The following is a 24,040-nucleotide window of genomic DNA, read 5'->3' as shown; positions in this document are numbered from 1 at the left end:
AATGCAACGCTGCTGGGTTTTTCACGCTCAACAGTTTTCCGTGTGCATCAAGAATGGTCCAAACACCCAAAGGACATCCAGCCAACTTGACACAACTGAGGGAAGCATTGGAGTCAACATGGGCCATCATCCCTGTGGAACATTTTCGACACCTTGTAGAGTCCATGCCCTGACGAATTCATGCTGTTCTGATGTCAAAAGGGGGGGTGCAAGTCAATATTAGCAAGGTGATCCTAATGTTTTGTACATTCAGTGTATGAACAATTTTTTTTTAGGAATTCAGTCTGGGTCTCAACTTACTTTTGAGAGTTAGAATAGTAGAATACACTCAGTGCAATGTTTTTTATTTGGCTGTGCAGTAGTTTTTGTCTTGTTATGTCAGTCACTGACAGTCACTCAATTAGCATGTCAGCTAACAATTTTTAGATTGGTAAGTTAGTCTAGCCAGCAATCTTTATTTGTAGTAATCACGCAGGGCAGGTATCCAGGGGTCCCCCACTCTCACTCCGATATTATTAACATGGTAAGTCTTGGCAAAATGTGTAGAATTGTAGCTTTAATGCATACATTTTTCTCTCCGTTGTCAAGAGGGCCACTAAAATGTTTTGCCCACGAGGTAGGGGAGCCCCCCCAACCAATTCTCGCTTAGGGCCCCAAAAGGCCAGGGCCGGCCTTGGTGAGTGGATTTAGCGCCCTTTGTTTGTGGAGCTGTTTCGACATCCTCTGACAATGATTTACATGCTGAATCGAATACCTTGTAAATAAACCAGGATTAGTCCTCAACAAATCCCTTTTGGGACAGCCACATCGACAAAAACACACCGTACAGAGACAATGAAAGGCACAACTTATTTCCATGAACTCAAATCCCTCTCGCTTGTTGACACAAACCCCCACACCTCTATTCCGATACACAGCTTACTGTGAGATGACTGTCCTCATTTAAAAAAGAGCCTAACAGATCGGAGTGGATTCAGTGTCGTCTTTCCCTACTCGATGCTCTTCAAAGGGCTATGGCAAGGTGGCAGGAGAGGTGTGTCAATGTTTACATTTTCCCATAGCCCTATCTAACTGCCAAACGAAGGGATGAGGAGAGGAGGAGGGAGGCAGATGTTTGTGTGTGTTTGTAGCGGGTGTGAGATGAGATAAAGACGCTTCCGTTATTCTCTTTGATTCTTTTGATCAAATGTAATTGAATTTTGCCCGTGCTGTGTGTGTGTGTGTGTGTGTGTGTGTGTGTGTGTGTGTGTGTGTGTGTGTGTGTGTATAATGTAAATGTGTGTTTGTGTGTATAATTCAATGTCATGTAAATGTGTGTGTAATGTAATGTAACTGTATGTCTCCTCGCAGGGCTCCATTGAAGAGCGTCTGAAGCAGCTGCAGGATGCCCATAGAGACTTTGGTCCTGGATCCCAGCACTTCCTCTCCAGTAAAGGCTCCTCCACATTCATTAGAAGCTGTCGCCGGGTGCTGTGACGCTCTGTGCCACGCTGTGCTATGCCTGTATAGTGGCTGGGGGCAGGATGGGGGTGGGATGTTGAAAATGTGGATGGGGGGGGATTAGAACATGGTTGGTCACAGTGTGAAGCTGTGTGTGTGACTGTGTTGTCGGGTGACGAGGGGGCAGGCTTTGTACCTTGAGCCCCCACTGAGTCACAGCAGCGGTAGTGTGTGTCTGTGCTCAGTCACGTGTGTGTGCGTGCGTGCTGCTCTGTGATGGTGGTGGTAGTTAAAGGGAACCCCCACTGTCCTCAGTCCCCCTCCATCCAGCTCTGCTGTGTCAGCACTGTCATGCTTCTGGGGCTGATCTCTTTATCCCTGCCAGGAATGTGTGTCTGTGTAGCTGCCTCACTGTGTTCATTGTGACAGTGTCCTTGTGTGTGTGTCTCCCTTAACTTCCCAGCCATTCCAGTCTAGCTTATTCCAGTCCCAGCTAGCTTACCCCTGTAGCTTACTGCTAAAATGCTACATTTAACGGGTCTTGTCAATATTCCTCCTCCGTCTCCCATATATCCCATTAGCCTTTGCAAACAACCTAATCCTCTCTGAGACTGGACACAAAAGGCTGCTTTTCCCTTCATTCAACTTTAGCTCACCTGTTATGTGATGCAGCTCTCCCTCTGTGGTGCCTGAATGTTCACAGACGGTCTGGGTTGATGCGGGTCATGCCCTAAATGGCACCCCTTTCCCCTATTTAGTGCACTATACCCATAGGGCCCTGGTCAAAAGTAGTCCACTAAATAGGGAATAGGGTGCCATTTGGGACAGGATCATGGTCAGTGGTTATGTGCAAATGGCTTTTCATGCTTGATGTGCCTCAGCAATTGATTTCCCCCTCACTTTCAGGTTCAGTGCAGATACCCTGGGAACGCGCCATCTCTCCAAACAAAGTGCCCTACTACATCAAGTAAGTCCAACTGTGTGTGTGTGTGTGGGGAGGGGGGTGTATGTGTAGTACATCAAGTCCAACTGGGGGACATGAGTGCAGACAGTCCAAAAGTGTGTGACGAGAAAAGGTCTTTAGGTCTTTGTTGAAAAAAGACATTCACTTTGCTTGAGATGGCAGTTTTGAGTTACCTGGAGAGAACACATTCATACTAAGGTATCCCTCGGGGGAACAGTATTTAGTTACCTGGAGAGAACACATTCATACTAAGGTATCCCTCGGGGGAACAGTATTTAGTTACCTGGAGAGAACACATTCATACTAAGGTATCCCTCGGGGGAACAGTATTGAGTTACCTGGAGAGAACACATTCATACTAAGGTATCCCTCGGGGGAACAGTATTGAGTTACCTGGAGAGAACACATTCATACTAAGGTATCCCTCGGGGGAACAGTATTTAGTTACCTGGAGAGAACACATTCATACTAAGGTATCCCTCGGGGGAACAGTATTGAGTTACCTGGAGAGAACACATTCATACTAAGGTATCCCTCGGGGGAACAGTATTGAGTTACCTGGAGAGAACACATTCATACTAAGGTATCCCTCGGGGGAACAGTATTGAGTTACCTGGAGAGAACACATTCATACTAAGGTATCCCTCGGGGGAACAGTATTGAGTTACCTGGAGAGAACACATTCATACTAAGGTATCCCTCGGGGGAACAGTATTTAGTTACCTGGAGAGAACACATTCATACTAAGGTATCCCTCGGGGGAACAGTATTGAGTTACCTGGAGAGAACACATTCATACTAAGGTATCCCTCGGGGGAACAGTATTTAGTTACCTGGAGAGAACACATTCATACTAAGGTATCCCTCGGGGGAACAGTATTGAGTTACCTGGAGAGAACACATTCATACTAAGGTATCCCTCGGGGGAACAGTATTGAGTTACCTGGAGAGAACACATTCATACTAAGGTATCCCTCGGGGGAACAGTATTGAGTTACCTGGAGAGAACACATTCATACTAAGGTATCCCTCGGGGGAACAGTATTTAGTTACCTGGAGAGAACACATTCATACTAAGGTATCCCTCGGGGGAACAGTATTGAGTTACCTGGAGAGAACACATTCATACTAAGGTATCCCTCGGGGGAACAGTATTTAGTTAAGCCCCTTTCCTGACGTCTTATTTATTCATCAAATCTCCATCCTTCCTGGTTGGGCTGTGTTTAACTTTCAGCTCTGAGGTGTGTGTGTGGGGGAGGTTGTCGGTGTGTGTGCATCCATCCATACACGTGTGCGCACATGTGTACTGTGTGTGTGAGTGTGTGTGTGTGCCTTGTACGCGTGAGTGTGTTTTGTCAGCGTATCTCTTTTACAAATGAGTGTATTTATTTTCTTAATCACTGCTGTTAGCCCTGGTGGGCTCCGTTTGGCCTCTCTGCTGCCCCCGTTTGCCCCCCCCCCCCCCAGCCCCAGTATGCCCCCCCCCCCCGTGCTGCCTGATAATTCCTTATGGGCTGTGTAATTGTGCCACTGGAGGGGAATATCTGATGGGCCCTCTGTCGGGCACCTAATCGATTCCAACAGTCTTACACAGGTAATAACGAGCGCTGGAGTGAAGTGGCCCCGGGGTCCTGGCAAACTTCCTGCTCGGGGCTCGCTCATTTATTTAACTGTGCTCGTCATTTATTTATTGGCTATCTTTTTCTCCCCTATATATTTTCCTTTTCCTGCGCTGCGCTGCTCCGTGTAGCAGTTGCTGGCAGGGATTTGGGTTGAGTGCTCAGATAGGTTGTCTGTTTAATGAAGTGTAGAGACAGTAGCAGCTCTCTGTGTGAAGCCTCTTACATGGTTGCCGTAGCTCTGTCAGAGCAGTAGGGTGAAGCAGTAGTAGCAGCTGGTACACAGTGAAGGGTGAGGAGTGACCGTAGTGGAACATTGGTCCTACTGCCTTGTTGCTGTGTGTCTGAGCTTTGCAGGTTCATAAACTCATAATTGGAAACAACTCTGTCTACTTTCTCCCTTGTTACACTGTACCTGTCTCTCTATTCCTCCTCCTCTCTACACTATCCTCTGCTCCCCCCCACCCTCTCTCTAAATTCTTCTTCTTTCTCTTTGCTCTGTTTATTTTTCCTCTTCTCTAACTACTTTACTCTTTCCTCCTGTAACTCTGTCCTCCTTTGCTCTCCACCTCTCCCCTCTCCCCTCTCCACTCTCCCCTTTCCCCTCTCCCTTCCTCAACTCCCTCAGCCATCAGGGCCAGACGACATGCTGGGATCATCCAAAAATGACGGAGCTGTACCAGGCATTGGGTAAGACAGAGACAATTAAAGAGTTCCCCCTCTGAGCTTTTTCAACTTAGGTCCTCACCGGCCACCTCCACAGGGGCCTCGCCACCGTCACCCCGTACCTCATTAAGGCCCCGTATTTCAGACACCCCCGAGATGGACGACACTGGTCTCCTTAACCTGCGGGACCAATTTGCCGGCTCTGTGATTATCTATTTCCTACATTTAAATTAATTGTGATTAAATGGCATCGGACTCCTTTTATTAATGGGATCTGAGTGGGGGTGTCCACACACACACACACACACACACGCGTTGAGATGCTATCAGGGATGGAGGGAGCGGAATTATGTAGCAACATGGCCCCTGCTAATGACTCACTGACGGACTGATAAATGCGGGGAGAATGAGGGCAGACGAGGGGTGGTCTGTCTCATCTGGAGGAAGACAGTGGGAGGGGGGAAGGATGGAGAGAGGGAGAGAGAGAGAGAGAGAGATAGATGGAGAGATAGGGAAGAGGGAGAGGGGACGGGAGAGTAGAAGGGGGTAGAGAGAGAGGGGAAGGGAGAGTAGAACGGGGTAGAGAGGGGGTTTGTTTTCTCTCTTGTCCTCATCCTCTGATCTTCTCTTTTTCCCTCCCTCCCTCATTAGCGGATCTAAACAACATCAAGTTCTCAGCGTACCGGACGGCCATGAAGCTGCGGCGGGTGCAGAAGGCTCTGAGATGTACGTATTGTGTTTTAAAACCTCCTTCATTGGGTGAGAAAGCTGGACCTCCAGAGCAGTGTGTGTAGGCTTTTGTTCCAGCCCGGCTATAACGCACCTAATTCAGACAGAAAAGGTCTTACATTTTAGACCATGATTAGTGAGATCAGGAGTTGCCCATTCCCTTCCTTAACTCCTAGGGTATATCTGCCACCAAGGTCACCACTAGCAATCGAAGTCATTGATTAGCCTAGCGCTAACTAGCTAGCTACAACTCCTCATCCAACCAGCTACAACCCTTTCTATCCATCGTTAGGTCGAAATCACTGTCATACATGCTAATTAAACTCATTAATTGGCCCAGTTAAGTTACATGAGGGGAGGTAATTAGCCAAGGCCATGTGGATGAGTGAGGCATAAACGTGTGTATGTGTCCTCCAGGATCAAGCGTAGTAGCCTTATCTTCCACTTTCCAGACATTCCCCCCCCTCTCCTCCTCTCCTCCATCCCTCCCTCCCTCCTTCCCTGGCTCCACCTGACCCTGAGTCAGCCCTGCGGCCATGCTTCGCCATGGTTGGCCGCTCACATCCTTTTCCACGCTCTCTCCATTCACACTCTCTCTCTCCGTTGTCCATCTCTCCACCCCTCTCTCCACCCCAACCCTCTCTCTCCGATGCGGGGAAATGGCCTGCGAAAGCACAGCATAAATGGACCGCTGAAAACGATACCCTCCTATTGCTTTCTCTCTCTTCCTCTCTCTCCCTCTCTCTCTCTCTCTCTATTTTTCTCTCTCTAGCCCGCCTCATCGTGTGCTGGTCTGCTAGTTCGTGTCGTTAGGAGAATTAATTGCCAGGCTGCCATAGTAACTAGTGAGTTTCCCTCCCTCCCTCCCTCCCTCCCTCCCTCCCTCCCTCCCTCCCTCCCTCCCTCCCTCCCTCCCTCCCTCCCTCCCTCCCTCCCTCTTGGTATGGATGATTGAGGAAGGCTCTACAAAAGCACATCTAAAATGTATTTTAGTGTCTCCTCTCCTCTCCCAACCCTAACCCACTACAGCCATGTCCTCTCCTCTCCTCTCCCAACCCTAACCCACTACAGCCATGTCCTCTCCTCTACTCTCCCAACCCTAACCCACTACAGCCATGTCCTCTCCTCTCCTCTCCCAACCCTAACCCACTACAGCCATGTCCTCTACTCTCCCAACCCTAACCCACTACAGCCATGTCCTCTCCTCTCCTCTCCCAACCCTAACCCACTACAGCCATGTCCTCTACTCTCCCAACCCTAACCCACTACAGCCATGTCCTCTCCTCTCCTCTCCCAACCCTAACCCACTACAGCCATGTCCTCTACTCTCCCAACCCTAACCCACTCCAGCCATGTCCTCTACTCTCCCAACCCTAACCCACTCCAGCCATGTCCTCTACTCTCCCAACCCTAACCCACTACAGCCATGTCCTCTCCTCTGCCACCCTTTTATCTCCCTGTTCAATTCCACCTGTCATTAGAGGACACACTTTTATCTCCAGTCCTCTGCCCAGCCTGGGATGGCCATTCAAATTAGTTTAGAGGAACAAAATCACATTTGGGTTGACGCTCTCACAATCTGTCAGCACTTAAGTGGGAGAAAAGTTGAATAAGTGTTCTCTCCTTCACTCTGCTGTCCCTGGTGGTCTGTCTGTGTCTGTGTCTGTCTGTGTCTGTGTGTGTCTGTGTGTGTCTGTGTGTGTGTGTGTGTGTGTGTGTGTGTGTGTGTGTGTGTGTGTGTGCGCATGTGTGCGCGCGCGTGTGTGTGTGTGTGTGTGTGTGTGTGTGTGTGTGTGTGTGTGTGTGTGTGTGTGTGTGTGTGTGTGTGTGTGTGCGTGTGCGTGTGCATGTGTGTGCGTGTGCGCGCGCGTGTGTGTGTGTGTGTGTGCGTGTGTGTGTGCGTGCGTGCGCGCACCCATCCAGTGGACCTGCTGACGCTGGTGAGTGTGGTGGACGTGTTCAGGGAGCAGGATCTGCAGCATGGGGAACATATGATGGATGTGGTGGAGATGATCCATGCTCTGACCGGCCTGTATGAGAGGCTGGAGGAGGAGAGGAGGGCCATCGTGGTCAACATCCCTCTCTGTGTCGACATGTGCCTCAACTGGCTGCTCAATGTCTACGACAGGTACTACTGACCACTGACATTTATCCTTGACCCTTGACCCTGAACCTTACATGACATCAACCAGACCAGGTCATGTGTTGTAACTGGCTGCTCAGTGCGACAATGTCGGACAGGTACTTGATCTTATATTACCTTTAAGGGGTTGGAAATAGAAAATAAACACTACTCAGCCAGTACGATGACGATTACTCCAGCTTACAACACGTCTACTTTCGCCAAGGTTATTTAGCCAAGAACCCATTTCATGACCTTGAGTTATGCGTTGATTTGTGTTCAAATATACAGTTTATCCTTCATCTAATTTGTGACTGTTCATTCCACTTGTGTTGTTAGCTACTTGTCAGTGCCACCTTGAGCTATTATGTTCTAATGAACCAAATAACTCTGTTTTTGTCATCTCTGTTTCATATGCAGCACTGTTCTATGCGTGATACTCGTAACCCCTGCAGTTAGCGTTACTGCTAATATAACCTCTCACATATCCTTGGCCAAATTCACCGTTTTCCCACAATCAAGGTCCATCACTCTCTGCTAGTCCAATGCTGGGATTAGCCGAGAGCCTTCTCAGCGTGGCGTCTCATTGGTGAAGTACGCTCTGTGCCTGGGAGGCTGTGTCGTGAGTAGGATCACAGAGAGGCTGTAGCTCAATCAAGCGGGCAGGTGTCCAATCAGGGCCACTGAGCCCCAGCAGAAAGCCTCGTCTGTTTGATTCTGATTGCCCTGACCCCATCTCTCTCTGCCAACTGCCAAGCCCTTGTGCCTCTCAGAGGACAATCTGAGAGGCACAATTCCCGGCGAATATAAAAAACACCCCCATTTTTTTTCGAAACACTATAAAAAAATGTTGCAGCCCTTAACTACCTGCTGCTAATGAGTGGAAATTAGCATTTTACCCTTTACATGCATTCCCTGTAATTGCTTTTTTGTTTTCCGATAAACGCAGGCTGTGCATGTGAATGAGCTGAGCATGCATTGGGATCTGTCTCTCTGTGTGTGTGTGTGTGTGTTTGTTTGTGTGTGTGTGTGTGTGTGTGTGTGTGTGTGTGTGTGTGTGTGTGTGTGTGTGTGTGTGTGTGTGTGTGTGTGTGTGTGTGTGTGTGTGTGTGTGTGTGAGCTGTAACCATCATGAGGTTGAGTGTTGTGTTCTCAGTATTACTAAAGAGACAAGCAGATTTTTTCCCAGTCTTTTCTCTGGTTATTTTGGAGAGTGGGTGGGTCAGAGTGATTTTGAATCGAGAGATGTGTGTGTGTAGGTCTCCCCCTGCCTCCCCCTAGGTCTCCCCCTGCCTCCCCCTAGGTCTCCCCCTGCCTCCCCTAGGTCTCCCCCTGCCTCCCCCTAGGTCTCCCCCTGCCTCCCCCTAGGTCTCCCCCTGCCTCCCCCTAGGTCTCCCCCTGCCTCCCCCTAGGTCTCCCCCTGCCTCCCCTAGGTCTCCCCCTGCCTCCCCTAGGTCTCCCCCTGCCTCCCCCTAGGTCTCCCCCTGCCTCCCCTAGGTCTCCCCCTGCCTCCCCTAGGTCTCCCCCTGCCTCCCCCTAGGTCTCCCCCTGCCGTCCCCCCAGGTCTCCCCCTGCCTCCCCCTAGGTCTCCCCCTGCCTCCCCCTAGGTCTCCCCCTGCCTCCCCCTAGGTCTCCCCCTGCCTCCCCCTAGGTCTCCCCCTGCCTCCCCCCAGGTCTCCCCCTGCCTCCCCCCAGGTCTCCCCCTGCCTCCCCCTAGGTCTGACTCTAATAATCTCGCAATGTCTCTAATAATCTCACACTGACTCTGTTCTCAGACTGACTCTAATGTTCTCAGACTGACTCTAATGTTCTCAGACTGACTCTAATGTTCTCACACTGACTTTAATGTTCTCACACTGACTCTCATGTTCTCACACTGACTCCAATGTTCTCACACTGTCTCTAATGTTCTCACACTGTCTCTAATGTTCTCACACAGAGTAATATTTTCACACTGACTCTAATGTTCTCACACTGACCATAATGTTCTCACACTGACTCTAATGTTCTCACACTGACTCTAATATTCTCACACTGACTCTAATGTTCACACACTGACTCTAATGTTCTCACACTGTCTCTAATAATCTCACAGTGACTCATGTTCTAACACGGTCTCAAATGTTCTCATACTGACCATAATGTTCTCACACTGACTCTCATGTTCTCACACTGACTCTAATGTTCTCACACTGTCTCTAATGTTCTCAAACTGACTCTAATAATCTCGCATTGTCTCAAATAATCTCACACTGACTCCAATGTTCTCAGACTGACTCTAATGTTCTCACACTGACTCTAATAATCTTGCATTGTCTCTAATAATCTCACACTGACTCTCATGTTCTCACACTGACCATAATGTTCTCACACTGACCATAATGTCCACACACTGACTCTAATGTTCTCACACTGTCTCTAATAATCTCACACTGACTCTCATGTTCTAACACGGTCTCTAATCTTCTCACACTGACTATAATGTTCTCACACTGACTCTAATGTTCTCACACTGACTCTAATGTTCTCACACTGACTCTAATGTTCTCACACCGTCTATCAGTGTTCTCACACTGTTTCTAATGTTCTCACACTGACCTAATGTTCTCACACTGATTCTAATGTTCTCACACTGACTATATGTTCTCACACTGATTCTAATGTTCTCACACTGACTAATGTTCTCACACTGACTCTAATGTTCTCACACTGACTAATGTTCTCACACTGACACTAATAATCTCACATTGTCTCTAATAATCTCACGCTGACTCTGATGTTCTCCCACTGACTCTAATGTTCTCACACATTCTCTAATGTTCTCACACGTTCTCTAATGTTCTCACACATTCTCTGATGTTCTCACACTGACCATAATGTTCTCACACTCTAATGTTCTCACACAGACTAATATTTTCACACTGTCTCTAATGTTCTCACACTGTCTCTAGTGTTCTCACACTGTTTCTAATGTTCTCATACTGACTAATGTTCTCACACTGACTAATGTTCTCATACTGACTCTAATGTTCTCACACTGACTCTAATATTCTCACACTGACTGTAATGTTCTCACACAGACTAATATTTTCACACTGTCTCTAGTGTTCTCACACTGTTTCTAATGTTCTCACACTGACTAATGTTCTCACACTCTCTAATGTTCTCACACTGATTCTAATGTTCTCACACTGACTATTGTTCTCACACTGCCTATAATGTTCCCCCAGTGACTTTAACATTTCTTATATTCTCACATAGACTCGCACTGCCTCTAATGTACTCCTACTGCCTAATGGACTCTGCAGTCTCCTGACTCCTGTTTTGTCACACATTCAAGGCAGTGCTTCTTTGTGTCTCTCCCACTGACATTGACTCCCACTGCCTCTAATGTTCTTTAAATGACTGTAATCCCCTCCTGACAGTCAAGGCAGAGAAAAGAAAAGCAGCAATGCTCCCAACTAAAGCCAGTAACAGCAGCCCTGTCCTTCCCTCTCTCCGACTCTAGTGGCAGTGTCCCTGTGCCTCCCAGACACACAGATATAATGTGACCCATTTAAGTCAGGACACAGCTCTCCCAGTCCCAACCCAACTCTGTGGCCTTGCCATTGGCCAGAGAACACTGTTTATGGATCTGTTCTTGCCACTAATCCCCTTGTTTTTTCAGTGTAAAGGCTTAGTTTGTCTGTTTGCTTATGTAAATGTATTTGTTCTGGTATATTCTACTTTTTATATCCCTCTCCCTTTCCCCTGCCCTGCCCTGCTTTCTCCCTAGTGGTCGCAATGGAAAGATGCGCGTCCTCTCCTTCAAGACGGGACTGGTGAGCCTGTGCAATGCGGATGTTCAGGAGAAGTATAAATGTAAGTATGAGACCCTCTCATGTAGACACCACAGCCCTGCAGCCCCCTAACAAAGGGCCAAAACAAAACCAGCCTGATTGCAAGCATTACATAAAGACAACCACTTAGCCTAATGGAGGGAATTACTCTGCTGCACAATAATGGGGAAAGGCTCTCTCTCTCTCTTTATTTCTCCAAAGTACATTGGGCTTTTAGGCAGAGAGAATACACTATGGTAGAGAGAACACACACACACACACACCACACTCAGCTCTCTCTCTCTGGGCTCTGGCCCCTCTGGCTTCCCTTTTCGATGTTCAATTATGCTCTAATATTTCACCGGTGCCCAGCTCAGGGAAAGTAAAACCATTTTACAGCATTTTACAACACAGCCTTGTAAATATGTAGAGAAGGGGGGAGAGGAGAGAGAATGAGCTCATCGGTATGAGATTTTAGACAGTCCCGGCGGGTCAGGGCAGGCCCACTGTCAGTTGGCACACCATCTGTGACAGCTTGTAAAAATTGAATGGCAACAGATTTGGAGTCTTTTTTTATGGCAGACGAAGCACAGAAGGCCTGGCCCTAGAGGATTGTGAGGGTAGAGGCGGGCAGACGGGGGGAGGAGGGGGGGGGGGGGCAGTGATGCAAACCATGCCAATTTGTCCCAGTGATTGATCACACATTTTTTCTCCTCAGCTCAGGGGAGAGATGACCCCTGATTATGCTAGTAAACAAGGGGGCGCATCTGGTGGCAGTGAGTGAGTGAACGTGGCAGTGTGGCAGACACAGTGTGTGTGTGTGTGCTTGTCTTTTGTCCCCCCCCCCCCCAGAGCTTGAGCCGCGTGCAGGGTAGAGGCAGGCAGGCTGGCTGTCAGGGTTCTGGCTGTGGCTGGTGCTATTTATACTGGCATTGTGCAGCACCTTCAAACACCTGTCAGTATCCATCTCCTCAGTGACAGGCGGAATCACGACTCGCAGATGAAGGCTCCATTCAGAGCCTGACGAGGTAGCGAGCGCTAATGCAGCCCTTTTGTCTGCAATTAGATCAGCACGACTGCCCTTCCTCTCTCTCTCTCTCTCTCTCTCTCTCTCCCTTTCTCTTTCTCCCTCCCTCTCTCTCTCGCTCTCTTTCTCTTTCTCTTTATCTTTCTCTTTTCTCTTTCTCTTTTTCTCTTTTTCTCTCTTTCTCTTTCTTTCTCCCAAAAAACCTAGAAACAGGCTTAGGGAAGTATCACCCACACACAGGCTCACTTAGAGAAACGTTGAGAACATGGATGTTGGTACATATGTGTAGGTGTGAATAGTAGCTCTAATATGCTCTTGTACACGCTAGCAGATATAATGTAAACACACACAGGCTTAGATACTACACATTACACTAGGGTAAACATCAGGGCTGGGGTCAATTTTAATTTAGGGCAGTCAATTCAGGAAGTAAACCTAAATATCAATTCAAAATGTGAAAATGACTTTCAAGGACTTTTCAATGAGTAGAAGCTATTTATTTCAAAAGTTTTTCCATTTTTGAATTTTAAATTAAAATCACTTCCTGAATTGACAGCCTTCAATTCAAATTGACCCCAGCTCTGGTAAACATAATCTGGAACACATCTACACATATAGAGGTGAATAGATTCGCAAACACACATAAAGAAGTGAATAGATTCACATCCACACGTATAGAAGTGAATAGATTCACATCCATGCATATAGAAGTGAATAGATTCACATTCACATATTCACACAGGTATACAGATACACCGCATAAACAATCTTGTGTGCGAACTCACAAACACACGCACGTTTCATTAACCCTCTGTGTTTCATCAGACTTGTTCAGGCAGGTGTCTGGTCCAGGGGGTCTGACAGACCAGCGTCACCTCAGTATGCTGCTCTATGAAGCCATCCAGATCCCGCGACAGCTGGGAGAGGTGGCTGCCTTTGGAGGGAGCAACGTGGAGCCCAGTGTACGCAGCTGCTTCCGCATGGTGAGACCACACACACATACACACACACACAGACAGACACGCGCGTGCATGCGCGCACAAGTACAAGCACACACACACTCCTTATAACCTCACCATACACTGGTTAAGGATACTATGGTAACACAGGCTAGGAATGACCTAAATTCAATTGAGTTCAATTACATACGTTTTCATTAATTCCTTCAGGGGAAAGAGCACAATTAGATACACTACGTGACCAAAAGTATGTGGACACCTGCTCGTCGAACATCTCATTCCAAAATCACGGGCATTAATATGGAGTTGGTTTCCCCTTGCGATGGAGGCTGCTATAACAACCTCCACTCTTCTGGGAAGGCTTTCCACTGAGCTGTTGTTGCTCCTAGATGTTTCCACTTCACAATAACAGCACTTACAGTTGACCGGGGCAGCTCTAGCAGGGCAGACATTTGATGGACTGACTTGTTGGAAAGGCGGCATCCTATTGTAATGCCCTGTTAAATCATGTATTTAGAACTATGGTTTCTGTTCATGCGAAGGGTGCATGCTCGGTTTGGAACAATCAAGATGCACTATGGGTGGTGTGCAGAGGGCTTCGCAGGTTTCTCCATTGTTGCTGAGGAGAGAAAGAAAGGGGGAGAGATGCTCTTATGGAGGGAAAAATAACATGTTGTGTACTAAAATATTTTTATTCCTGAGTTGGTTTCAATTGCTGCTTGGCTGGATTAACGAAGATTCTAGACACTTCGGGAGCTAGCTTGGATTTGTCGGATCGGGAGCTGAAGAGGACGGCTTGGTCTGAGGGAATTTGATGGCTTCGTTGATGCTGGACATTTCGGATGTATGCAGGGCAATTTCTGCCAATTGGATTATAAACAGGCAACGGCCTTGGAACTGTTGGTTTCAAGGGGTTTCTACGAAACCGTGAGTAGCTGTGGTGTTTTACTCTGAGTGAAGATGAAGGCCAACCTGGTATCTTCTGCTATAAATGTGGAGAGGATGGACACTTAAAACGAGACTGTGAGGGCGGAGAAAATCTGAGGAAAGTCAACAAGCGTCTCATCAGCTAGAAACGGTCAACGGGAAACTACAGCGGGACCCAGAAAATGAGCGACCTGACGTCCCGGTGAAGATACGTTCCACCAAGTACAACAAGAAACGTGAAGAAGCAAAAGACATGCTACCTACCGGCTTAGTGGGCTCTAGCACTGTTGCTCCCATACAGATTGAAGGCATCTATGCTAAAGCTTTACTAGATAGTGGGTCTCAAATTACCCTACTCTACTGATCCTTTTTCAACAAGTACTTGACGCATCTGCCATTAAAGCTCATTGGACACTTGGAGATTTGGGGTCTTAGCTCAGAGCAATACCCAGATGATGGCTATTTGTCTTTGAAGTTGGAGTTTTCACGATCAGTAGTAGGTGTAATGGAGATCATAGAAGCACTTGTGTTGGTTTGTCTAGACCCGGCCATGAAATGTGAAGTCTCTATCCTGGTTGGTACAAACACTTCTGTGGTTAGAAGGCTGATGATGGCCTGTCAAGAGAAAGGAGGTGAAGGTTTCCTGAGCACTCTACGTGTTCATCCTGTTATCAAAGAGGTTTATGAGAAGATGAAAGGGATCCCAATTGAATGTTGAGGACCAGAAAAGAGTAACAGTATGGTTTTCACAGACAAAACCTGTACTATTGCCACCTGGTGAACTAGCAAGAGTCACCGGGATTCCCGAAGTTTCCTGGATCACCATGTACCCATTTTGGTAGATAGGCCTGAAGAATCCCAGTGTCCTGAAGTTTCCCGGTTTCCAGAAGAACTTCTTGTGAGATCTGAAATTCAGATGTCTATGGTTGTGTCGTCTAGAAGAATAACAGTTGCAGTCAGGGATGTATCGTCAAGGGAGATAACCTTACAATGTGGCATGCCCATTGCTTCCCTGTTTCCTGTAGATGTAGCTCCTGTTCCTGCTGCCGCTGAGGGGAGGAAGCACAACTTACCTGAGAAGCTGACGTCTTCTTCATTCAACTTCTGTGACTCACCTTTATCTGAAGAATGGAAGAGGAGGTTAACTAACAAGATGATGGACCAAAAATGTTTTCTCAACTCATGAGTTGGACATTGGTTGTTCCAAGAGTACTCGCCATACCATTCGAGTCCCTGATGACACATTGTTTACGGAGAGGTCTCGACGGCTGTCCCCAGCTGATGTGGAAGATGTAAGGAAACATCTGAAGAACCTGAAAGATGCTGAAATCATCTTTCCGTCGAGAAGCCCCTATGTCGTCGCCGATTGTAGTGTTGAGGAAGAAGAACGGAACCATATGGATGTGTGTGGACTACAGAACGCTCAACAGACGTACAGTTCCTGACCAATACACCGAACCGCAAATTGAAGATGCCCTGACCAGTTTGAATGGAAGCAAATGGCTCACCATGTTGGATCTCAGAAGTGGATATTATTAAATTCCAATGAGTGAAGCTGACAAAGAGAAGACTGCTTTCATATGCCCGGCTGGTATTGTATCAGTTTGAGAGGATGCCGCAGGGTGTGTCAGGAGCACCAGTAACTTTTCAACGTGTTATGGAACAGACCGTTGGGGACATGAACCTGCTTGAAGTTCTCGTGTACTTAGACGACCTGATCGTGTTCGGAAAGACACTGGAATAACACGAAGAGAGGCTTCTCAAATTGTTGGATTCCTTGAAAGAAGGAGGACTGAAGTTGTCTTTGGACAATTGTCAATTCTGCCGAACGTCAGTCAACTGTGTGGGACACATAGTATCCCAGGATGGAGTGGGTACAGATCCATCGACGATCGAAGCAGTAACCACATGGCTGAGACCAGACACTCCGCGTTATTTTCTTGGAGTCTGTGGGTATTATAGAAGATTTTGAGTTTTCAAAAAAATTTGAGTTACCCTTTGAACCAACTCCTGCATGGTTACCTTCCCTCAGCCAAGAAAGGAAGAAAGCCCAAGGAAAGAACAGACAATGTGTACTTCAAGCCCTCTGAACCCTATAGATCTAAATGGGATGAGAAATGTGAAATGGCCTTTGAGATCTGAAGGAAAGCCCCATTAAAGCTCCGGTGCTGGCTTTTGCAAACCCTCAACAGCAATTTTTTAAAAATGTTTTCAATTTTATTTAACCTTTATTTAACCAGGCAGGCTAGTTGAGAACAAGTTCTCATTTACAACTGCGACCTGGCCAAGAATAAAGCAAAGCAGTTCGACACATACAACAACACAGAGTTTCACATGGAATAAACAAACATACAGTCAATAATACAGTAGAAAAAATCTTTATACAGTGTGTGCAAATTAGGTAAGATAAGGGTGGTAAGGCAATAAATAGGCCATGGTGGCGAAGTAATTACAATATACCAATTAAACACTGGAGTGATTGATGTGCAGAAGATGAATGTGCAAGTAGAGATACCGGGGTGCAAAGGAGCAAGATAAATACATAAATACAGTATGGGGATGAGGTAGTTGGATGGGCTATTTACAGATGGGCTATGTACAGGTATAGTGATCTGTGAGCTGCTTTGACAGATGATGCTTAAAGCTAGTGAGGGAGATATGAGTCTCCAGCTTCAGTGATTTTTGCAGTTCATTCGAGGCATTGGCAGCAGAGAACTTGAAGGAAAGGCGGCCAAAGTAGGAATTGGCTTTGGGGGTGACCAGTGAGATATACCTGCTGGAGCGCGTGCTACGGTGTGGGTGCTGCTATGGTGACCAGTGAGCTGAGATAAGGCGGGGCTTTACCTAGCAAAGACTTATAGATGACCTGGAGCCAGTGGGTTTGGCGACGAGTATGAAGCGAGGGCCAGCCAAGGAGAGCATACAGGTCGCAGTGGTGGGTAGTATATGGGGCTTTGGTGACAAAACGGATGGCACTGTGATAGACTGCATCCAGTTTGTTGAGTAGAGTGTTGGAGGCTATTTTGTAAATGACATCGCCAAAGTCGAGGATCGGTAGGATGGTCAGTTGTACAAGGGTATGTTTGGCAGCATGAGTGAAGGATGCTTTGTTGTGAAATAGGAAGCCGATTCTAGATTGAATTTTGGATTGGAGATGCTTAATGTGAGTCTGGAAGGAGAGTTTACAGCCTAACCAGACACCTAGGTAATTGTAGTTGTCCACATATTCTAAGTCAGAACCGTCCAGAGTAATGATGCTGGACAGGCGGGCAGGTGTGGGCAGCGATCGGTTGAAGAGCATGCATTTAGTTTTACTTGCATTTAAGAGCAGTTGGAGGCAACTGAAGGAGAGTTGTATGGCATTGAAGCTCGTCTGGAGGTTAGTTAACGCAGTATCCAAAGAAGGGCAAGAAGTATACAGAATGGTGTCGTCTGCGTAGAGGTGGATCAGAGAATCACCAGCAGCAAGAGCGACATCAGTGATGTATACAGAGAAGAGAGTCGGCCCGAGAATTGAACCCTGTGGAACCACCATAGAGACTGCCAGAGGTCTAGACAACAGGCCCTCCGATTTGACACACTGAACTCTATCAGAGAAGTAGTTGGTGAACCAGGCGAGGCAATCATTTGAGAAACCAAGGTTGTTTAGTCTGCTGATAAGAATGTGGTGATTGACAGAGTCGAAAGCCTTGGCCAGGTCGATGAATACGGCTGCACAGTAATGTCTCTTATCGATGGCGGTTATGATATCGTTTAGGACCTTGAGCGTGGCAGAGGTGCACCCATGACCAGCTCTGAAACCAGATTGCATAGCGGAGAAAGTACGGTGGGATTCGAAATGGTCGGTAATCTGTTTGTTAACTTCACTAGGGTAGCGTGCCCAACTTCACTAGGGTAGGTGAAAAGCGTGCCCAAAGTAAACTGTCTGCTACTCAGGCCCAGAAGCTAGGATATGCATAGAAAACACTCTAAAGTTTCCAAAACTGTTAAAATAATGTCTGTGAGTATAACAGAACTGATATGGCAGGCGAAAACCTGAGGAAAATCCATGTAGGAAGTGCAATTATTTTGAAATGCCTGTTTTTCCATTGAAAGCCTATCCACCATACAAAGACTTATGACCCAGTTCACGATCCCTATGGCTTCCACTACATGTGGCCAGTCTTTAGGAATTGTTTTAGGCCTTTACTCTGAAAAATGAGGGACAAACACCACTTTCAATGAGAGGACAGTGGAAATTTCCAGACATGAATCCTGTGTGTGACCGGGAGCGTGCCTTTCAAGTTTTTCCTTTTCTATTGAAGAAGCTATTGTCCGGTTGTAGTATGATCGATTATTTATGACAAAAACAACCTGAGGATTGATTATAAACATCGTTTGACATGTTTCTACAAACTTTTATGGTACTTTTTTGATTTTTCGTCTGTCTGTTGTGACCGCGCTTTGTTCCAATAGATCCAACAAAACTGAGTTTTTTTAATATAAAGAGGGACTTTATCGAACAAAACAAACATTTATTGTGTAACATGGGGTCTTGGAAGTGCAACCATACGAAGATCATCAAAGGTAAGTGATACATTATATCGCTATTTCTGACTTTTGTTACTCCTCTACTTGGCTGGTTACTGTTTGTAATGATTTGTCTGCTGGGCGCTGTTCTCAGATAATGGCATGGTTTGCTTTCACCGTGAAGTCTTTTTGAAATCTGACACCGTGGTTGGATTAACAAGAAGTTAATCTTTAAACCGATGTATAACACTTGTATGTTTTATGAATTTTTATAATGAGTATTTCTGTTTTTGAATTTGGCGCTCTGCAATTTCACTGGGTGTTGGCCAGGTGGGACGGTAGCGTCCCACACCCCCTAGAGAGGTTAACTTGGCTTTCGAAGACCTTAGAAATGCAGGGTAGGATAGATATAGGTCTGTAGCAGTTTGGGTCTAGAGTGTCCCCCCCTTTGAAGAGGGGGATGATCGCAGCAGCTTTCCAATCTTTGGGAATCTCAGACGATATGAAAGAGAGGTTGAACAGGCTAGTAATAGGGGTTGCAACAATTTCAGCAGATAATTTTAGAAAGATAGGATCCAGATTGTCTAGCCCGGCTGATTTGTAGGGGCCCAGATTTTGCAGCTCTTTCAGAACATCAGCTATCTCGATTTGGTTGAAGGAGAAATGGGGAGGCTTGGGCGAGTTGCTGTGGGGGGTGCCGGGCAGTTGACCGGGGTAGGGGTAGCCAGGTGGAAAGCATGGCTAGCCGTAGAGAAATGCTTATTGAAATTCTCGATTATCGTGGATTTATCGGTGGTGACAGTGTCTCCTAGCCTCAGTGCAGTGGGCAGTTAGGAGGAGGTGCTCTTATTCTCCATGGACTTTACAGTGTCCCAGAACTTTTTTGAGTTTGTGCTACAGGATGCTAATTTCTGTTTGAAAAAGCTAGCCTTAGCTTAACTAACTGCCTGTGTATATTGGTTCCTAACTTCCCTGAAAAGTTGCATATCACGGGGGCTATTCGATGCTAATGCAGTGCGCCACAGGATGTGTTTGTGCTGGTCAAGGGCAGTCAGGTCTGGAGTGAACCAAGGGCTATATCTGTTCCTGGATCTACATTTTTTGAATGGAGCATGCTTATTTAAGCTGGTGAGGAAGGCTCTTTTAAAGAATAACCAGGCATCCTCTACTGACGGGATGAGGTCAATATCATTCCAGGATACCCCGGCCAGGTCGATTAGAAAGGCCTGCTCGCCGAAGTGTTTTAGGGAGTGTTTGACAGTGATGAGGGGTGGTCGTTTGACCGCAGACCCATGACGGATGCAGGCAATGAGGCAGTGATCGCTGAGATCTTGGTTGAAACAGCAGAGGTGTATTTGGAGGGCAAGTTGGTTAGGATGATATCTATAAGGGTGCCCGTATTTACGGATTTGGGGTTGTACCTGGTAGGTTCATTGATAATTTGTGTGAGATTGAGGGCATCGAGCTTAGATTGTAGGATGGCCGGGGTGTTAAGCATGTCCCAGTTTAGGTCACCTAGCAGCACGAGCTCTGAAGATAGATCGGGGGGCAATCAATTCACATATGGTGTCCAGGGCACAGCTGGGGGCAGAGGTTGGTCTATAGCAAGCGGCAACGGTGAGAGACTTGTTTCTGGCAATATGTACTACATGTTGATGCAAGTGGTGAAGGGTTAGGTGGAGTATTGTACCAAGAAGACAAGGATCAACATCTGTGTCCAGTTGCATTCATCAGCCAATGTTGATCCCGTCTGAGTGTAATTACCCTGCTCATGAGTTACAATATCTAGCATTAAAGTGGGCCGTCGTTGATAAACTGCACGATTGCCTGTATGGAGAAAAGTTCGAGGTGAGAACAGACAACAATCTACTTACATACAGTACCAGTCAAGTGTTTGGACACACCTACTCATTCCAGGGTTTTGCTTTATTTTATATCAAAACAATGAAAAAACACATGGAATCATGTAGTAACCCAAAAATGGTTAAACAAATCCAAATATGTTGTATATATGAGATTCTTCAAAGTAGCCACCCTTTGCCTTGATGACAGCTTTGCACACTCTTGGCATTCTCTCAACCAGCTTCACCTGGAATGCTTTTCCAACAGTCTTGAAGGAGTTCCCACATATGCTGAGCACTTGCTGGCTGCTTTTCCTTCACTCTGTGGTCCAACTCATCCCAAACCATCTCAATTGGTTTAGGTCAGGTGATTTTGGAGGCCAGCTCATCTGATGCAGCACTCCATCACTCTCCTTCTTGGTCAAATAGCCCTTACACAGCATGGAGGTGTGTAGGGTCATTGTCCTGATGAAAGCAAATTATAGTTCCACTAAGCCCAAACCAGATGGGATGGCGTATTGCAGCAGAATGCTGTGGTAGCCATACTGGTTAAGTGTGCCTTGAATTCTAAATAAATCACAGACAGTGTCACCAGCAAAGCACCCCCACACCATTGCACCCCCGCGCTGTTGCGCCTTCTTCACCATGCGGTCTGTGTCGGTGGACCATTTCAGTTTGTCCGCGATGTGTACGCCGAGGAACTTAAAACTTTCCACCTTCTCCATTACTGTCCCGTCGATGTGGATAGGGGGGTGCTCCCTCTGCTGTTTTGTTGACGTTGAGTGTGAGGTTTTTTCCTGACACCACACTCCGAGGGCCCTCACCTCCTCCCTGTAGGCCGTCTCGTCATTGTTGGTAATCAAGCCTACCACTGTAGTGTACTTTAGGATTGAGTTGGAGGCGTGCATGGCCACGCAGTCATGGGTGAACAGGGAGTACAGGAGAGGGCTGAGAATGTACCCTTGTGGGGCCCCAGTTTTGAGGCGGGGTGGAGATGTTGTTTCCTACCCTCACCACTTGGCGGCGGCCCGTCGGAAAGTCCAGGACCCAATTGCACAGGGCGACGTTGAGACCCAGGGTCTCGAGCTTAATGACTAGTTTGGAGGGTACTATGGTGGTAAATGCAGAGCTGTAGTCGATGAACAGCATTCTTACATAGGTATTCCTCTTATCAAGATGGGTTAGGGCAGTGTGCAGTGTGATTGCGATTGCGTCGTCTGTGGACCTATTGGGGCGGTAAGCAAATTGGAGTGGGTCTAGGGTGTCAGGTAGGGTGGAGGTGATATGATCCTTGACTAGTCTCTCAAAGCACTTCATGATGACGGAAGTGAGTGCTATGGGGCGATAGTCATTTAGCTCAGTTACCTTAGTTTTCTTGGGAACAGGAACAATGGTGGCCCTCTTGAAGCATGTTGGAACAGCAGACTGGGATAGGGATTGATTGAATATGTCCGTATACACACCAACCAGCTGGTCTGCGCATGCTCTCTGGACGCGGCAAGGGATGGGCCGGCAGCCTTGCATCTGGGCCGGCAGCCTTGCGAGGGTTAACACTTTTAAATGTTTTACTCACGTTGGCTGCGGTGTCCTTTTAGTAGTGGTTTCTTTGCAGCAATTCGACCGACCATGAAGGCCTGATTCACACAGTCTCCTCTGAACAGTTGATGTTGAGATGTGTCTGTTACTTGAACTCTGTGAAGCATTTATTTTATTTATTTGGGCTGCAATCTCAGGTGCAGTTAACTCTAATGAACTTATCTTCTGCAGCAGAGGTAACTCTGGGTCTTCCTTTCCTGTGACGGTCCTCATGAGAGCCAGTTTCATCATAGCACTTGATGGTTTTTGCGACTGCACTTGAAGAAACTTTTAAAGTTCTTGAAATGTTCCACATTGACTGACCTTCATGTCTTAAAGTAATGCTGGCTTGTTGTTTCTCTTTGCTTATTTGAGCTGTTCTTGCCATAATATGGACTTGGTCTTTTACCAAATAGGGCTATCTTCTGTATACCACCACTATCAGGTCATAACACAACTGATTGGCTCAAACACATAAAATGCACTTTTAACAAGGCACACCTGTTAACTGAAATTGACTACCTCATGAAGCTGGTTGAGAGAGATTGTGCAAAGCTGTCATCAAGGCAAAGGGTGGCTACTTTGAAGAATCTAAAATATTAAAAACATTTTGATTTGTTTAACAGTTTTTTGGTTGATACATGATTCCATGTGTTATTTCATAGTTCATGTCTTCACTATTATTTTACAACGTAGAAAATAGTAAAAATAAAGAAAAACCCTTGAATGAGTAGGTTTGTCTACATTTTTGACTGGTACTGTTGGTTGTTTTGCTCTAGGACGCCCACAAACTTGACAAGACACTTCTGAAGGTCCCCCGGTAACAGTTGAAGGAATGAATGGAAGTATATACTGTATTGAGACTGTTTAGTGACAAAAATAAGGGGTTAAATACATGTAAAAATAAATAAATAAATAAAAATGTTTCCTGATCTTTATTATATCTCTCAGATGTAGGACAGACACTTCAGAACAAACTTCCTTTTGAAACAATTTGGGGGACTATCTGTTGTTCCATGTAGTGAATCTGTTATTCAATGCATTTGTAAGGGCTAATAGCAGTAATGTCATGTGACTCTAACATGCAGGAGGGGTGAAGTCAGGCGCAGGAGACTAAGGTACGCGGGAAAACACGTTTTAATGAACACAGTCCAAAAGTGCCGTAAAACAAGGCAGGGTACAGAACTCAAGCGACAGGTAAGAACCCTAAATTGAGTCGGGACGCAGCCCAGCAAACCCTATAGCCTTATACCGAACGGCAGAGGAAAATCAAATCCCCAACCTACAATACCATGACACAAAATAATCCCACACAATCCCAAACCAAAAACAGACAGACTAAATACCCCCACTAATGAACTAACTCAAAACAGGTGCTAACAAAACAGACATCACCAAATGAAAAAGAAAAGGGGATTGGTGGCAGCTAGTAGGCCGGCGACGACGACCGCCGAGCGCCGCCCGAACGGGGAGAGGCGCCACCTTCTGTAGACGTTGTGACAAGTAAGGCCAAACATTTTTTTTATCTAATATTATAATTTTTTTAAATATAGAAAAAATAGCTAAATGATCCTTACTATGACCGTCTTAAAACATTTCCATATAGCTTAGTGCCCCCCCCCCATCCCCCCACCCCATTCCCGGCTTAGACAGGGCTTAGACTCTTATGGGTTAATTACAGATTTCTTGATTAATCTTAATTCATTCTGACTATTTTAAAAGGAAGTTACTATTTTGAGGAAGTGGCTATGTTGTTGCTACGGTGACTCAGGAGGGACAAACAACAGTACCTGCCAGGGTACGATATGCGAACATAGCACATCCACATCAAACCACACCCCCAA

At 46.6% G+C, this 24,040-nt stretch overlaps 1 protein-coding gene across 1 annotated transcript in view; it reads left to right on the top strand.

Moving 5' to 3' along the window:
- Positions 1–24,040, top strand: part of drp2 (dystrophin related protein 2) — a 99,563-nt gene that overhangs the window by 44,974 nt on the left and 30,549 nt on the right. Inside the window, exons 9-15 of the mRNA XM_082974920.1 lie at positions 1,351–1,429; positions 2,347–2,407; positions 4,652–4,713; positions 5,341–5,415; positions 7,342–7,546; positions 11,316–11,401; positions 13,211–13,368. Coding sequence (XP_082831046.1) covers positions 1,351–1,429; positions 2,347–2,407; positions 4,652–4,713; positions 5,341–5,415; positions 7,342–7,546; positions 11,316–11,401; positions 13,211–13,368 — 726 coding nt within the window. The remainder of the gene's footprint in view (positions 1–1,350; positions 1,430–2,346; positions 2,408–4,651; positions 4,714–5,340; positions 5,416–7,341; positions 7,547–11,315; positions 11,402–13,210; positions 13,369–24,040) is intronic.

This window comes from Salmo salar, chromosome 05 (genome assembly GCF_965601325.2).
Source record: "Salmo salar chromosome 05, fSalSal1, whole genome shotgun sequence".
In the NCBI taxonomy this organism is placed as follows: domain Eukaryota; kingdom Metazoa; phylum Chordata; class Actinopteri; order Salmoniformes; family Salmonidae; genus Salmo; species Salmo salar.
The sequence above is the reverse complement of the archived record's forward strand: the minus strand, read 5'-3'. Positions and strand labels throughout refer to the sequence as shown.